General features: G+C 41.6%; 1 protein-coding gene across 1 annotated transcript in view; it reads left to right on the plus strand.

Annotated features, from left to right (window-relative positions):
• LOC306858421 (serine/threonine-protein kinase WNK1-like) overlaps positions 1-17770 on the plus strand; it is a 77354-nt gene that overhangs the window by 47873 nt on the left and 11711 nt on the right. The window contains exons 8-27 of the mRNA XM_079398966.1: positions 4-307; positions 389-573; positions 3835-5130; positions 6666-6749; positions 6977-7012; positions 7766-7888; positions 9324-9391; positions 9529-9685; positions 9783-9899; positions 10081-10188; positions 10267-10321; positions 10406-10540; positions 11001-12088; positions 13078-13158; positions 14313-14399; positions 15067-15103; positions 15230-15300; positions 15394-15896; positions 15991-16193; positions 17000-17200. Coding sequence (XP_079255092.1) covers positions 4-307; positions 389-573; positions 3835-5130; positions 6666-6749; positions 6977-7012; positions 7766-7888; positions 9324-9391; positions 9529-9685; positions 9783-9899; positions 10081-10188; positions 10267-10321; positions 10406-10540; positions 11001-12088; positions 13078-13158; positions 14313-14399; positions 15067-15103; positions 15230-15300; positions 15394-15896; positions 15991-16193; positions 17000-17200 — 4939 coding nt within the window. The remainder of the gene's footprint in view (positions 1-3; positions 308-388; positions 574-3834; positions 5131-6665; positions 6750-6976; positions 7013-7765; positions 7889-9323; positions 9392-9528; positions 9686-9782; positions 9900-10080; positions 10189-10266; positions 10322-10405; positions 10541-11000; positions 12089-13077; positions 13159-14312; positions 14400-15066; positions 15104-15229; positions 15301-15393; positions 15897-15990; positions 16194-16999; positions 17201-17770) is intronic.

Raw genomic sequence — 17770 nt, forward strand, 5'->3', positions numbered from 1 at the left:
CAGGTTGAGTCGGGCTATGTTTGCGAGGGTGACCACAAAACCATGGCCAAGGCCATCAGAGACCGCGTGTCCCTGATCTGCCGCAAACGTGAGCAAAGACAGCAGGTGCGAGCCGAGCAAGAGAAACGCAAGCAGGAGGAGGAGCAGAAGCAGTTGTCCAGCGAGTCTTTGAAGAACGTGCCCGGCTCTCAAGGTTCTGCACAGAGCCAGTGTGGTTCCCAACCTCCGACTCCTAGCCTCGTCCAGCCTGAGTGTGAGGAGCCTGATGTAGACCAGCAGCTTCAGTACACGCAAAGTGGAATGGCCTGTAAGTGTTAGACACAACCTATCAGTCCATCAACCTACCTGTCATTTCCTATTTAATTATGAATGTCGTATCTTTTCCCAGTGGCTGACGGGACTCTTGATAGTGCTCAGGGTTCATCCGTGTTCTCAGAACCTCACCTCAGCCAGCTCAGCATGTCGTATAGTTCTCCTGCCACGTCGCAACCCCAACAGGTGCCTGGACAGGCCACCTACCCTCCCAGCTCTCAAGCTCCCCAACAGCACACCACATACCCCCAGCAGCCCATGGTAAGTCACAGAAGAAGAAGGGCCAAATTTAAGTACTCAACACGTAATTGCAGGTTCAGTCTAGCAGGTCACATAGTTGCATCCTTAATTGATGCCTATTGATGAATTCCACACAACATTCTAATAGCATTTTCTAGCCAAAATGATGATCAGTGTACCATACCAAACTTCTCAAAAGATTCACTGATGTACAAAGCTGTTAAAATGCAGAAAGCATCTATATATATACCATAATAACAATTACAAAAACAAGAAACTGGGTTGTTAAATGCACTCAGGAAAACATGTTTCTATATGGTAGTGTACTCTTGGCCTTATTATTGACAGGTTAATTCAACAAATCATGTGGCCACGTGTTTATCTTCAATTATAATCTATTTAGTTGAAAGGTCTCCATCTGTTCTCATAATATTTCATGTTGTGCAAAGGTAAGAACCGAATACAGATATGATCTTTAGAGAATTAGTGTAGCCTTGATTGAGTAACAAATGAATCATGAATCAATGTTCAATTGTTGTTTGAATTTTGAATATGATCTCTTTGTGGTTGCATGTATTTATCTTTGGAGTTTGATGATGGTTTGTTATTATCAGACACTAAATGAATGATGCATGAGAAAGGAAAGCAAAGCCATAACGTCTACACTCTAAATGGGTTTGATTCTTTTCATTCAGCCTGCTCTCGGTTCTTTCTCTCTCTCTTTGTCTCGCTTTTTCTTTATTTTCTGACTGCCAAGTATATTTCCACTTCCCACATGTACTTGAGCTGCCGCTCCCTCTTCATCCTCTTTGCATTTTAATACATTCTTTGGGTTACTTTAACTTATTTTTTTTCAAAAAAATTTTTTCATGTCAGTATTTTTGATTCCTCACAAAAAGGCTGTGCTGTGTAGCAGTGTATCATGCTGTGCAGACTGGTGGACATTCATCACTGGATGGTTGTTTTCGCCATCCTGGACACTTAAACCATGATCATTTCATTACATCAGAGTCACGCCATTCATAAAGGGCATCGTCTTGATCTTTCTCAGGGACAAGTTTCTCATCTCTTCTTACTCATTAGTTTTGAATTACTTTGCATCATTTTCCATAGAGCCTGAAACACGTTAGTCATAAGCTCACACCTTGATGTCAAAGACGGTTTATTACTCTAATTGTCTATAGGTGTGACTTTACTGTTATTATTAATAAATACCTCACCTGAGTATTAATAAATATCTCACCTGACTGGCTGGTTAGTTCCAACTCAAAGTCTGCATGGCACTGATGACTGTTATTGTACATTTAATTTTGTTCTTATGTTTTTATACCCAATGTGCTGTTTTTGCTGTCCATATTCTGTACTTACTACTTTTTATGCTGTTCTATATCATAAAACATCTCAGAGGAACGATTTTCAGCGATGTTTTCATGGACTTTGCTAACCTCAATTTGTATCCGTTTGTCTACATGGTAGACTGTCTATGCTAAAGATTTATTGGAGTCTGGATGCTGCTTAAGTAATTTTTGTCATTTTTAGTGCAATTTCTTTAGTTTTTAGCCATATATTTTCCAGTTATTAATACACCGAGTTTCTGTGTAACAACATGCAGCCTTGGTCAATCTCAGATCAGGTTAGACAAGCATTAATTTAATTTCAAAATCTGCTCATAAATTAATGAATCGGGTGTTGATATTGTCACATGCAATCATATCATAGCATCAATGTTTCTGTTACTGACAACACATGTTGGTCATTGTAAAACTATTTTTGCATATGAAACATCATGAATCATCAATTGAACCAGGCTCATTCTTTTGGTATGACTCAACAGCAGATGTTAGATTTAATCAACATATAACCTTTGTATGTAGATCAAGGTTTATTGTAGATCAAAGTCTTTTCTCTTTCTGTATAGCAGCTTAGAATGCAATGTTGATATTTAATCTTGTGTCAAATGTTTCCTTGTAGTTTTCATTTGGTTATTTGGCTTTTTGTGTCATTTGTGTTCCACTGTGGTTAATAGTCAATTCCCCTCCTTCACCTCCAGCCTCCTCCATCTCTTCCCCGTCGTCGTAGCATGTCTGTTTGCGTGCCCTGCTTTTCTACCACCACTGCTCTGTCGTGTCCTCCCAAGCCACCTTCCACACCTCCTCCAGTCGCATCAGCCCCGCTCTCGCCCCGGCTGGGGAGGCCAGATGGGGAGACGTTTGCGGGCCGACTGTCCAAAGCACTGGAGAGCGTCCTGCCCCTTCACTCTGTCCTGCCCCGTCGCCGTGCCAGTCTCCCAGCAATCTTTGCCAGTCCTGTATGTTAGTGTCTCCCAGTGAACCAGGATTCTCCTGCTGTGCTGGCTGGACTTGGGTACAACATGGGTATCTGTGAAGAATACTTTTATTGAAATAGGAAGACAAAACAAGCTTAAAGAGTTTTGGGAGTGCAAATATAATCCAAATTTATGCAATAAAATGTAATTGTTTTCAGGGCCAATATTTATATCTCTAAAACCCCAAAGGTGTGATCTGAAAATGAAATGGCATCCTTCTACATTATTAAATCAAAATGAGCTATTCAGAATCCAAAAACATTATTGGACTTAAAAATTTAAACCATTTAACCATTAAACCTTTATTGGACTTAAAAATGCAAACTGCAGTTCTTTTTAAGTCTGTCTAGTCCCCAGCTAATGTTAGCATCTTAGGAATGTTAGCATTAAGCTAGCAAAATGTGGTGTTATGAATAATGCAGTTTCACGATTTAGCCGTTATGTAATATATCAAGTATAAATAGCTTGTTTATATCTTTTCTTGTATGTCAAAGGTTCATAGTTGCTTTTTTCCCCCCTTCACTTGAACCAATAATCTGATTATATCATTGCTCTGGCGGGTTATAAATCTTGAGAATATGAGGGGTTTTGAGAATATGACATATTAAAATCCTTTTCAGATACCCATGTTACCCTGGCCTACTCAGCTGGAACCCTGTGCTCACATTAAATACAGATTGGAATGAACTGTAATCATTAAAAATGCTTCCTAGGCTCCACTGCCTGTGAAGTATCTGTATTTAATTGTAAATCTGTCACTGTCATGTTTCTACATCTCATTTATCAGTTAAACATCTCTTAACTTATTCCTTACGTAATCTTTGCCTGATTGGATGAATATGTTTTCACGTGTCATCTTTTTATTTTCTCTCTCTCTCTTTCTCTTGCTTTGTGAATTTTGTGATGCTGCTTTTTCTACTTCCTCACAAAGATGCTGTATGTTATTGTCACTGCAGCCGCAATCAGTGAGTCAGCCGTACGGTGGAGGAGGCTCAGGTCTGGTCGAGCCCCCGCTCTTTTTCCCCACCATCCCGGAACGGCCCGTCTCATTCTCCCCCCCGCCATCTTGCCTGCCTAAAGCTTTCAACGTGCAGCGCCGCAAGAGCACCTCCATCCTGGAGGCCCATACGCGTCACTTCCAGCCCGCCTACCATCGTAGCTACGGCAGCAGCCTGCACGCGTTTTCTGGCATGGAAGCTCTGGGCCCCAGTGTCGAACCCTCCCTGTTCATGATGCCCAGTATGGCGCCTCAAAGATTGGCCGAGCCACTGCACCTACAGCCCCCAGCGGAGTCTCTGTACGGATATAAGGACATGAGGGCCGAGCAAGAGGAGGCTGTACGCAGACTCAGCCTCAACCAGGCTGCATTAATGGACCATCTGGAAGCCATGGCCTATAGTGGCTACCCTATGACTGCGCATCAGCTAAGCCACATCAGCTTCCATCAGCAAATGCAGGTCGCCGCTGCCGCTAGCTTGGCCTATGAGACTCAATCACAGCCTGGGCCAGCTTACCTACACCCTCATGTCCAGAGCCACATGCGCTTGACCCACAGCCCAATCCCGCAACTGCCTCCCATGAGTGTGTCTAGCTCTGCCTCTGCACCACAGCAAACCACAGCTGCAGATCCAGGGTATCAGCCCCACTCGTTTCCCCATTCCGCACCACCCGTGTTGGCTCATACATCCGAGCCGAGCACCGCCTTTGAATTCCACATGCACAACCTCCAGGCGGACCCAGCCATGCTGGCGTCCAGACTCTACCGAGCCCGCCGGAGCTCCATGGACCTTAACCTGGAGGAACCGACTGGCAACCAGGGCTTGTGTGGTCGACTACAGCCCGTCACCGAAGAACTATACAGCTATGTGAGCCCGGAGCTGCCCCTTCCCACTGGCAGCCTGCTTCTCCATGGACCTAAAGAACTCAGTCCTGAACTTTCAAGTGACTCTATGACCTCCTCCGATGCTGGGGAGTTCCACTCGCCTCCGCCTCATCAGTTGTATCAACCTCAAGACTGTTCCGCTGCTCAATCCATCCCACAAACGTCTTACTACAGAACAGACGGAGGGAGTAACATCAGCGAAGGGCATCCACCCAGTCAGACGACGTTTCTGTTCGTTCCACCTTCTGAATCGTCCACCATTCCATCCTCGCACATCACTGCTCTACACAGTACTTGGGCCCGTCAACCATCCCTTCCACCGGACCTCACATACCATGAGCCTGCCTTGTCCCATCAGGGCGCTACCTTGGTACCTAGAAATACTCGTTCTCGTCCACCTTTCCCCAACACTCCCTGTCTCTATCTCAGTTACCTGATTTTTATTTTTTTTGTCCCGTGGTTGTGGTTTTAACCCTCTCCAGCCATAATTTAGGGCTCAGAAAGGTTCACAAGCTGCATTGAGCTTAATGCATAAACCTGCTTTTTAAATCCCCTTGTGCGAAGACATTTCTGTCTTCCACGGTGTGATTTTGTTTTATTTCCATTGATTTTTCATTTCAGATGCACTTTGTAAGTATTATTTTGTGTGTATGTTCATATAATGGTGTATATGATACTCGTGTGTTTGCACAGATATTGTGTAACGCTACATATCTGTAGATGGCATGCAAATCTGAAGTTTTGATTGCCTCTTTCAAATTATTCTAACGATAAAGACCAATGTTCAACAGTCTAAATATCTGTTTTTAAAGGATTTGAAGATACTTAAAAAGAGGCTTGAATGCAGGATTTGTATGACCAAACACACAGACACATACAACACAAAGAGGGGGTTTAGACAGGTTTGCTTGTCTCTTAAGGTTCCTCTAATCTTCCTTACAAAAAAAAATCATGTTTTTTTTGTTGTATTCTACCTTAACAGCTGCTTTTTAGATCTGCTGCTACATCATAGTTGGCTGGAAATGGTTAAAACAGTTCTCAGTGACTTTCAGTTTTCAATTTTGTCTTTGTCGAGGACACCAGTCGAGAAACAGCCTGCCAGCACAAGAACTCAACATTTGTTGACTACTTTTAGGATGTTAACTTCATTAACTGAGAAGTCATCTTTTAACCCTTAGAAGGCTGGCATTGTCAATGTCATCCTGCAGTCTCATTCTCCTCCCCTATTTTCTGCCTCTCTTTATCTTTTGTACCACTGTTATTTTCATCCTCTTATCTGCCAAGGCTGCTTTATTTCCTACTGCTCCTTAAACCTCTTGCTAATAATGAATAAATTCTTCAGTATAATGCCACGGTAAGGTGATCTGCATCTGGAGCAACTATACTTGTCTGTACCTCGCAGAAAAGAAGTTAAATGACAAGTATACTTGTAGCTTTCTAAGGGTTGCTTCTGTCGAAACCCTCCATGTGGGGGGAAAGTGGTCAAATTGAGCAATGTTAGTGGTCGGGTCTATATTAGGAGATGCTTTCTTGGTTATACAAACAACCATGCTTCCCTGAGCTTTTTTTTTTTAATAACATTTACCCGAACTAAGAATCATGTAGAGTCACATGCATGAAGCCTACTCACTCCCCAGCTAACACCTGATGTTTGTTTGTCATTTAATCGTGAGATGTGAGAGGCATACACAAAAAGTGAATGGTGACCTGAGTCCATTGCTCAGATTGTTCACACTTTGTGTATGAATGATCAGTATTTGAAAGTCGTTGTTTTTCGCTGTAGCCACCAACATATTTTGACTTGTCTTTTTTTTCTTTTCATCTCTCCACCACTGCCATGTCTCTTTCTCTCTCTCTGTTTCTCTTTCTCGCCTGCCCCCATATTCCTCTTCATATTTGTAACAGGTGCAGGTCCCAATCCCTCAGTCCACAAATGCCGTGTCTCTGGTTTCCTGCAGCACCCCATTAGCCGCTTCTGCTTCTCAACAGGTAAGATCAATATGTCTGACCAATCAGAATCATCTTTTCCCCCATTCGTTAGCATAAATGGATATCCAATATTGGCCAAGGCAAATAAACCACTCATTTTCCAAACACTCCAAGAACTTTTTAAGTTTTATTTTTGTTTAAATCTCTCTGGATTCTCTCCTGCGTGTGAAAGCTGTGGACATCAGAGGTGGCTTTCTCTTACACTGTGTTGTGTTTGTTTCTTATAGTATGGAGGTTACTACGTCCAAGCACTCCCTTCGCAGGTAGAGAAAAACCCCATTCCTCTTTTGCTCTTTTCCTCTTTTTCTCTCGCCTCTTTTTCTCATTTACCTGCACCTTACTTTGAAGCTCTTTGCCTTGCCGTCTTAAGTTTTGTCATTTCCTTATTGCATAATGAGGTACTGTAGGTGACAAAATGTTGCTCTGTTTGAACGAGGCTTGAAAAGCTTAACAATGTCTTGAAGACCGAGATCAAGATCAATGTGTAGAAATTAAATTGTTTTAGTATGACACTGAGTTGTTCTTTAAAGGTAAGTTCTTTAATTTGTTAATAAAGGAATGTTCCAGATTTAGCACCGTGAACAGCGTCTCTGACGTGCTGTTGATGATTACCACACAGTTTAATTACCACCTTAGTTTTGTCCTTCGGTTTTTAAAAACAAAAATCTGATTTTCAGTAATGCATTTACAATGAAGGTCTATCGGGCAAGACATTAAAATGGTTTTCAAAGCAAGAATGTGATGCTAGTAGTTTTGTAAGTGCTTATTTTAGTGGTGGGAACACTCCTAGTTATGGGTTACGGTATTATGCTCTTGTGCAATGCCTTGCCCCATAGACTTACATGTTAAGGGCATTACTGTAAATGAAAATGTCTTTATTTAGATTAATTACATAGGCCTAATAAGATAAGCTGGTTGAGTGCAAACTGCATATGATCTTAAAACGTAGTCATTTTCTAAGGCTTGGACATTGGGATAGAGAGTATTTCATGCCAAAATGCTTATTCTCTTTTTAGGCTGCTGTTCCACAACAGGCTTCTCTGGGGCCAACTTCCCAAACAGGTGTCTCGTTACCCCAACAGCAAGCTCCCCAACAGCCTCCCAGCACTGTGGTTCAGAGCGGCCCCCAGCCCACACAGGTACAATCAAATGTAATGTAAGCAAATCAACCTAAAAGCAAAAATGCTGAGAAAATTAATAATTTTTTTGTATATATGTGTATATATATATATATATATCTATATATATATATATATATATATATATCGTACTTTGAAACATTATGAAGTCACGTTATAGAAATAAATTAATTTGTTAATGCAGTTTCATGTTAACTTGGTAAATTACTTTGTAGAACTTTTGTCTTCTTTTTGTATGTTTTTCGTTCCCTCTTTTTGTTTCAAACAATGTACAGTATATCTGTGGCCATCTCTCTGACGTGCCTCGGTTGTGCTTGTTTGATTAATGTTTTCTGGCATGTTTCTGCCTGTATGTTGCATGGTCGTCAGTTGTGTGGTAATGAGATCAGTCTCTCTGTTCAGTTCCTAACGTTTAGTGCAGAGCTATTGTTTTCTCTTCAGCTGAAAGCACAAGTACACTGTGGTGGCACAGCAAAGTTGTTTACTTGTGATTTATCAGATGTGGGTTCTGTCACGAATAAATTGGATTTGGATTTTATTTTGTGTGTTGTTGACCGTGACAACGTTTATTGGCACTTAGAGAAAGGTGCCCCTCCTAACTTAATCTAATAAGCGTTTGGCACTTAAATTGGAGTTTGTTTTTCATGTGTGCTTTGCTTGCGGTCGTTGTGATCCACTGTTCACCCCACGGCATGATGTCTTCGTCATGTGGTCTGATCTCGTGATTGTTTGCCTTCGGTTTATTAAGACATCGCTCCTTTTGCACATAAACTGACCTTGCAGTCTCCATCTCCCCCGATCGGTGCTTGCAGACACATTTCCCTCCTCCTCCATCTTCCCAACCACACTGATCTGATCGAGCTACCCCTCTCGTACTTTCCCCCAGCTTCTCTACGTGCCAACTATAGCAGTTGCCCCGTTTCCGCAGCAGCCAGTGCCTGAAGCACTGACATGTCCGGCAGCTGTGCCTGCTCCAGCCACGTGCCCATCAGCACTGCCGCCCCATCTGCCCCAATTGGTGCCGCCTCTAATGACACCTGTGCCAACCATCCATGTGACCACAGTCCCTTCCCCCACCGAACATCCATGCTTGCCAGCAGACACCCCAGTGCAGGTACCTGGAATGGACCAAACCGGCCCCAAACGCATCAGTGCAGACAGTTTTTGTTTGCTTTATAGGGCAAAGCTATTGTATTGACTTATTGACTTATGCTTATTTTTATCTCTGTTTGTCTGGGAAGCTTAGCTGTCCTTACGCAGCGCCCCTTTCTTTTCTCGGCTGTGAAATAAGATCTTTTTTCTTTTTTTTTTTTTATAGAAAACTCAGTTGTACTTTTTATTTAGACATGCATTGTTATTTTGTGTTCTTAATCTGATTGTTTGCATCTCTTTCTATTACAATTCCTTTGTTTTTGTTTTTCGTTTGCACTTCCAGACACCTTATAGCGTCTCCCAGACTTTGACAACAGAGCTGTCACAACTCCAAACACCTGCTGTGGAGAGGTAAGAATCACCATTTAGCAGATTCACAATGTATTTATCAGTAAGTGAGAAACAGTGCAACATACACAGTGGACGCAGTTGCAATGTGATGTACTACTAAAGTCGTAATGGTGTTTTCACTTCTTTTTTCCCATTAGTTGTCATTCTGATGTGGCATCTGGGCTCAGCGATGGTAATGAGGGCGTAACGGGTGGCAGGCATGAGGGTCGTTCTACCAAACGGCACCAGCGCAGATCTGTACGCAGCCGCTCACGCCATGAAAAAACCTCCAAGGCCAAGCTCAATGTTCTGAATGTACGTCCAACACATTGGCCTTTTTCTTTTATTGTTTTTGTAGTTTTTGACGGTGGTGAAAAAACACGGGATGTTAAATAAAACACGTGTGTTTCAGATATCCAGAATGGGCGATAGAGTTGCGGAGTGTCAATTAGAAACACACAACAGAAAAATGGTGACTTTCAAGTTTGATCTCGATGGCGATAACCCAGAGGAAATTGCACAGATAATGGTAACTTGAAACACCACCCGCATTTTTAATACTGAACAGATATGCTCAATTAGCCTGTGATTTCTTTTGATCTTGATCTATGAGACAAAAAGCTGATGTCGAATAAAATTACATTTCTGTTTCCAAAATACACTTTGAGCTGCCAAAACTCATTAAGAAGAGGCGTTATGTCATGTTTTAGGTACAAAGTGAATTCATTCTAGAGAGCGAGCGCGAGTACTTCATCGAACAGATTCGAGAGGTCATAGAAACAGCAGATGAGAAAGGTTTGGAGAGAGAGCGCAGCCAGGTACGTACCTTGTACTCTCTTTTGTTAAAATGATTTTTGTAAACATCACAGTTAACAATGTTTCACCAATGATTCCAGATGGTTAGTGATCACGAGCAGCATATTCCCACCATATCTGCACCTCTTGAACAAGGTAGATCTTACAGTCCCACAATGTAAAACAAGTTAATGTCCCCTTTTAATGATGTGTCAGCACTGAAGTCTTATTTCCTCCCAGGTGTGCCGCCTTGTTCAGCTGCCCAGGTGGTCCATTCTGCAGGCCGAAGGTTTATTGTGAGTCCAGTGCCTGAATCCAGACTGAGGGAACAGTTCTTTAGCTCACCCCAACCCACAATCGAAGAGCCTTCATCCTGTGAGTGTACTATGTGAAATAATGTTTTAGGTTAGATAATAGATTTATGCATTTAGCAGACGGTACAAAAGAAATTAGTGAAAGAGTAATTGTATTTGTAATATATTACAAATATTTGTAATATACAATGCATAGTTTGTTTGACAACTAGATTAGGAAGTAGAAATGCAGAAAATACATTTATTTATTTATTTATTTATATATAGATAGATAGATAGATAGATAGATAGATAGATAGATAGATAGATAGATATTTTTTTGGGGGCGTGTAAGTGTGTTTTCCTAAGAATTAATTCCTAAGAATTAAAAATTCATCATTGAACTAGTTTGGACCCAATGTATTTGTCCCTTACTTTAAAGTCCATCCTCACTCCTAGTACAAATAGCCTAGACTAGAAGATGTTTGACAACTTATGCAACCGCATATTTATTTCTGTCTTGAATTTTGCTTCTTTATCAGCTGTGTCAGTTGCACCGCCTGCCTTGGGGCTTTCTATGTCTGCGTCTGCAGTTAGTCTACAGCAGGCGTTCTCAGAAATGCGTCAAAGCCGTTTTGACCCGGGCCCCAGCACTGCGCCGCCTATGCTCCATGTCTCCATGCCCCCTCTGGTTCCCGCCACAGCACCCTTGCCCTCTAGCGCCGCCCCGGTGGTCCCTCCCCCAGTGACTTCTGAAGTGACCTCTTCACCATCTCTACCCTCTGTCTCCATAAACCCTCCAGGGTCATCGTCTCCTCCTCCTAACTTTCCTTCCTCCTCCGTGACCTCCCCTCCAGCCCATTCACAACTCCCTCCGCCTCAAAGTCAAGCTGTACCTGCCGTCATCAGTGTTATTTCCACTTCCTCTCTGCCAATGCCAGCTGTGCCTGCCACTACATCCTTCCCCCAAACCTCAGTCCCCATGCCCGCACCTGCCTGTACTGCTGCCCCGCTCGCTCACCCCATGACTCCTATGGGATCTGTTTCTGGTGGCAGTAGTGAACAGCCGCCCATCCCCTCCACTTCAGCTCAGATCACACCACCGATCATCCCCACCACAGCCGTCCAGACGCCGCCGCTCACACCATCCACCACCACTGTTATTCCCACTTCGGCTGCTCAGTCACAAGTTCCCACCCTCCAGCCGGTTACCACCAACATACCCGTCGTGCAGCCCACACCCGTGCACAGCCAACCTCAAACCTCCACCGTGCCCAATCAGAGCCACACACATTGTGTAGAATGTGACAGCGACCCGCAGGGAAAGGGTGTTGATGACATTCAGGCTCTGGATAAAAAGCTTCGCTCGCTCTTCATGGACCTGGGCTCTGGTCCGCCCTCTGCCCAGTCTGATGTCACATCTGACCCCATGGCAGCCGCAAGTATCCCTGGCACCTCCTCTCCAACTGCCTGCGCCACCCCTAGCGGCACCCCTCTCCCTCCCTCTAGTTTACCCCTTAACTCCTCCGGTCAGCCCACAGGCTCTCCCATGACATCCATGGGTAATGCCTCCACACCGGTCGGTTACAGTCAGACAACTCCATCCAAAGCACCATTATCAAGATTACCGGTGAGTGACCTATTTCTCAAAAATTCAAAAGGCTGATTTAAAGTTTCTCAACAAACCTGTCAACATGTATAGGTCATACCACAAAATCAAAAAAAAAAAAATGAATTGTATTTTTACTAAGCGAATAAAGCCTATTTTTATCACAGTTATGATTTTTTTTAATTGTGGCATTAATTTCATTTAAATTAAAAATAAACTGTCCCTTAACTGTAAGTGCTATAATGCAAAAAAAAAAAATATATATAATATATAAAGCTATATTAAGTTGATTTCTATTTTAAATAAATTTTATTTTATTATAAATGCAAAAAAATAATCATAATGATAATATTGTGTCCAGGCAGAATCATTTACATTATTGCTGTTTTTAAAATAAATTAATACTGTTTTCGGCAAGGACACATTAAAACTGATCAAAAGATACAGTAAAGATGTTTATAATGTTACATTTTAAAATGTTATATATATATATGCATGCATACATACATGCATACATGCATACATACACACATACATGCATACATACACACATACATACATACATAAATACACACATACATATATATACAGTAATGCGCATTTGGGGCATAGTTGTCATGAAAACAATGTCACAATGCAAATAAGTTAGACATCATGTTGCCAGTTAAAGCAAACACTGTTCTTGTCTTTAACGTCACATTTTAACTTCCCTCTCTCAAACCACTAACAGTATAGAAACATGTATGATTTTAGTTTTAAGCCCAATTTCTGCATGGCTGTTGAGAATCATGACTGATATAATGCATGACATTGTAATCCTACATGAATGCCATATAACTCAACTGACACTTTTCTGTATTAGCATAAGAAAGCTCTTGTCACATTTTGAGTACAGCTTTGACCATGATGCTCAGTCTTATGCTGCATGTAGCTTGTGGCGGTTCATTGGCACCTCTGCCAGCTCTCGATCTTTACAATGCTTTAGTTTCTCTTCCGTCTTCATTCATTAGGTGTTGCCTGTCGGCCCAGATCAGGCTGGCACGCCACCCACAGAGCACCTACCACCCTTCCCAGGACCTTGTTTAACTCAGGTGCCCTTTTCTTTCTCTCTCTGTCTCACTCTGTTTTTATATAGTTGCATTCCTGTAAAACACGCAGAGCATGAGTAAAGATTTTTAATCGCATAAGAATCAAACCACTGCATGGCGTAGCTTTCCTTTGAGGCTGGTTAGGAGCATGACCTGTGACCCTCATTAACTCAGACTCGCTGCTGTTTCTCTTTTTCTCTGCCGTTGACGAGTGGAGAACAGGAAGGTTGTGATTTCAGAAATAACATCACACATGAAGCAGTGTTTTGTCTCAAGTTCTGGTCTTATTGGGACTGTAATAAAACCTCAAACTCATTTGTTAATAATTATTTTATGATGGTTAAAAGGAAGAATAAAAGTGTTTTTCTGTCCCCTTGTTAAATTTATTTGAGTTGTTTTACAAAAGCCATAATTCTAGTTTGCTAAGTTAGTTTACATTTGTTTTTCATTGTTTCTTTATTTTATTTTTCTTATTTTTAAGTGTGTTGACATGCTTTATGGTTTGAGTTTTGCTTCTGCTCTGAATCTTTAACTTCCCCTTATTGAGTGTAATTTTTCACCCCTAAAACATCAGTGATTTGTCGTTATCTTTTAGCATGTTGTGTAAGAAGTTCGATTTCATTCAATTCTCAGTTAATCAAAGTCATTCAGACATTATATAATTTTCCTTTCTCCAAATTGAACCCTGCTTGCATCCATGTCGTACTCCGAGAAAATCCTTCCCTTTTGCTTAAGGTGATTCGTACTAAATTCAAGAGGCTTTCTCTAATCCTGTAGATTTGATGTGATATTTTTCATCCATCACTTGTGAATAGAAAACTTACTGTGATAGCACTCAGCCGCAAGCCAACCCGTACAAAACATTTCAGGAACCGTGGTGCGTGGACCAATTAAAGGATTTACTCTCCATTTCACAAATATGTAGTGAAACATGAAAGGAAGCCTCAGCTTGGATTAAAAGCATTTAGTTCTTCCAGGCAGTGGTCATCTGACCCTGTACTTACTGTAAGAGATCATCTCATGCAGAAGTTAATTAGATACACAGTTCCCCTGCTGTATTTGTGTGCACTTGCCATGAGTAATAAGTATACGAGCCTGCATGTGTGTGTTTCTTGGGGCTAAGTGAACTTGACTAATTGCCGAAATGGATTATTTAGTCCCAGCAGCCCCTGGAGGATCTGGATGCCCAACTGAGACGGGCGCTGAGTCCAGAGACCGTCCCAATCAACAGTGTCACGCACCAGGTACACACAACACTGACAGGGGTCTAGCTGAAAACACCAGCACATGTGGATTGAGTGCAGGATCTGTCTGATTTGATTTATTGCTGTTCAAAACAGCACCACTGGCAATTTCCATACACACAGAACAGATAAAAGATGTGGTTCTCGAATTAGCTCCTATCTACCAATCTTTTTTTTTTTTTTTATCTGTATGTATTTATAGTATAAATATATTTTTTTTATTTAAATTATTTTACTTTGTTGTTAATTTGCACTTTAGCTATAAATATATGCCCTTTCAATGTCCATTGCACTAGTGTTTATATATATTAATATATCGCTTATTCATATCCATTTGTAATTATGTTTATAGTTTTTGCTCATAGTGTACATACATTTACTGCATAATCCATCTGTATAGTATGTTCATATCAGCCATCTGTATATCATACTGATAGTATTTAAAAGATTTTAAATTATGTCCATAGTACTGCCTTATCTGTATATTTTATGTACATATGTAACATATTGTAGGCACTGTATATCCTGTACCTCTGCTTATTGCACTTCTGGTTAGATGCTAACTGCATTTCGTTGCCTTGTACCTTGCACGTGCAATGACAATAAAGTTTAATCTAATCTAATCTAATGTCCGTAATCTGTATCTCATTCTTTTTCATCCCTGTAGTCATCTATCACTGGGATGCCACCTGGAGGACAGCCAGGTATGTGCTGCCAATTTACTTTAACCTGTTCTTTAAACAAACAGTAGGTAGCTAAAAAGTTAAGCCTGTTCTCTTATTACATGAGCTCATTATCAGCTCTGTTTATTAATGATGATTCTCTTTCAGTTCCGTTTTCTCTTGATGATGACACAGCAGCTGCACCTGCAGCTGGAGGATACAAACTGGGACGATTCCAGGTATCTTGAATTCACAATGTGATAAAAGGAACGGTATGTTCATAGTGTTTGAGTATGACAGCAGGTGGCACTCTTGTTCTCGCTCTCGTTCAGGTGTCAGCGGCTCCTGATGAGAACACCCCGCAGGCTCCCACCACCTCCCATGACTCATCCTCCACATCTTCTTCCTCCACCACCACCTCCTCTTCATCATCATCATCCTCCTCCACTCTCTCTAGCCCCGAGAACACACTGCACCGAACCTCCTCTCCTCTTAGAGACACGAAAGCAGATGTGGTAGACGGCCTCCCTGCTCTCCCCAACTGGACGACAACCCACCCCCAACCCACCACCATTGGCCGTTTCCAGGTGACCACCAAGACGGACACAAAGGTGGGCCGTTTCTCAGTGAGCAGAGCACAGGACGAGGTTCCTGTAGTGAGCTTGCAACCCCCAGAACCCCAGCTGGCACCTCAGGCCCATCCAGCTGTAGGCAACGGTCCGGCTCAGAGCCCCGAGAGCCTCAACAACTCCGTCAGCTCCTACTTCAGCAGCGACAATGACTCAGAGTTTGAAGACGAGGACTTTAAGAGAAAAGTCAGCAAGCTGAGGGAGAAGTATGTTTGGTTTTGATTAATATGCTGTAACAGGAAAGTGTAACATAGTTTAAAGATATGCAGTATAATTGTGACTTCCTTATTGTCCACCTAGGCACATGATGGAGAGTCAGGCTCTGTACACCCGGCAGAAGGCAGAAATTGACGCCCTTTTTGCTCGCTTGGGCAAAGCACCTCCCGCAATGGTTAACCCTCCTGTTGTGAACCCAGCCGGCCGCAGACGACGTCCCACCAAGAGCAAAAGCAGCAAATCCAGCCGCAGTAGCTCACAGGGCAGCAAGAGTCCTATACAGCCAGGTATTCACTTGTTCTGCTTTGCCTTTTTGTGCAAATCAGGGGTTGGATTCACAAAAATTTCTTAAGAATTAAATTCTTCTTAACTGGTATTGTCATCTTATTTTCTGACTAAAGAGTAAAGTTAAGAAATGTTTTTTTGTAATACAAAATCTTCTCATCTTTTTTTCTCAAGTTTGTTCTATAGACAAAACTTGAAAAATAGTTTTGTTTAAAAGCATTGTATATAAACTAGTGTGTGTCTTAAATCTAAATTTTTTAAGGAAAAAATGTAAAATATTTTATAAAGTCTTAAAGAAGTCGTACACCACAAAATTTGCTTAAAAAAAAAAAAAAAGAGATTTGGAAATATTTGGCATTACATGACTTGCTTTCCAGTGGTTCCTCTGCAGTAAATGGGTACCGTCAGAATAATGGGTGCCAAACAGCTGATAAAACATCACAATAATCCACACCACTCCAGTACATTGATTAATGTCTTGCGAAGTGAAAATGAGCATGTTCGAGCATGTTTTTATCAGCCGTTTGGACTCTCATTCTGACTGCACCCATTCACTGCAGAGGATCCATTGATGTGCAAATGATGCAGTGCTAAATTCCTCCAAATATGTTCTGATGATTAAAAAAAAAAACTTGGATGGCAAGATGTATGCAAATTTTAATCTTGGGGTATACTACCGGTATTCCTTTAAAAAAAAATTTAAAGGAATTTTTATGAATTCAGCCCCAGAAACTTCAAATCTCTATTTGTGTCCTGGCTCTGATCAGCGCTTCTATATGTATGTGTGTTTTTGTTGGTGGTCTTACAGCAACCAGCACTTTATCCGCACAGAGCGCTCCCTCTGTGTACCCGCCTCAGCAGGCCTTCCTGGCCCCTGGGGGTATGATAGATGGGGGGAGCAGCCCTCTGCTCCAGTCCTTCAAACCCTCCCCTTCTAATGAGAACCTGTGCTCCGCTTACACCAGTGACGCCACGCTCTCTGCTCCCAGTTTGTGTCTCACCTCGCAAGGTAAAAATAAAGAAACCTAACACATCACAGCCCTAAGCTTGACCCTGTGCATTATTATTTTTTACTACACACAAAGTAACAAAGATAAATTGACGTTAGGGGTGGGCAGAAAGCAGAAAAAAAAAAATAATAAAAAAAAATCTTAAATTATTTGTATTAAAAAATCTAAACATTGTGGACAATTATCATTTTAAAAAGTTTTTTAATGTAAATAGATTAGATTTCTCTCTTCTTATTTTAAAATCGTAAGCATTTAATTTGATTTCAAAATAAGGGACAACTGTTCATGCTTCACCTTCTTCATTTCAAATTTATGCCAAAATGATGCTATGTATGACTAATTTCAACCCGTATATCGCCCACTCCTAAATAACATAGTTTACTATTTCGGTTTTGTCATTTTTGGATGTTTTAGTCACGCTAAGCAGCCTTGGCCTATTTCCTGTGAGACCTCCAAATTTGAGGAGAAAACTTCAGGATGACACAGTTGGAAGAAACTTGTCCAGCGGTCATTAAAATGTTATTATAATGTTCCTATGATTTTTGTGGTGGATCATATATCGGCCCTAT

This window comes from Barbus barbus (genome assembly GCF_936440315.1).
Source record: "Barbus barbus genome assembly, chromosome: 39".
Taxonomy (NCBI): domain Eukaryota; kingdom Metazoa; phylum Chordata; class Actinopteri; order Cypriniformes; family Cyprinidae; genus Barbus; species Barbus barbus.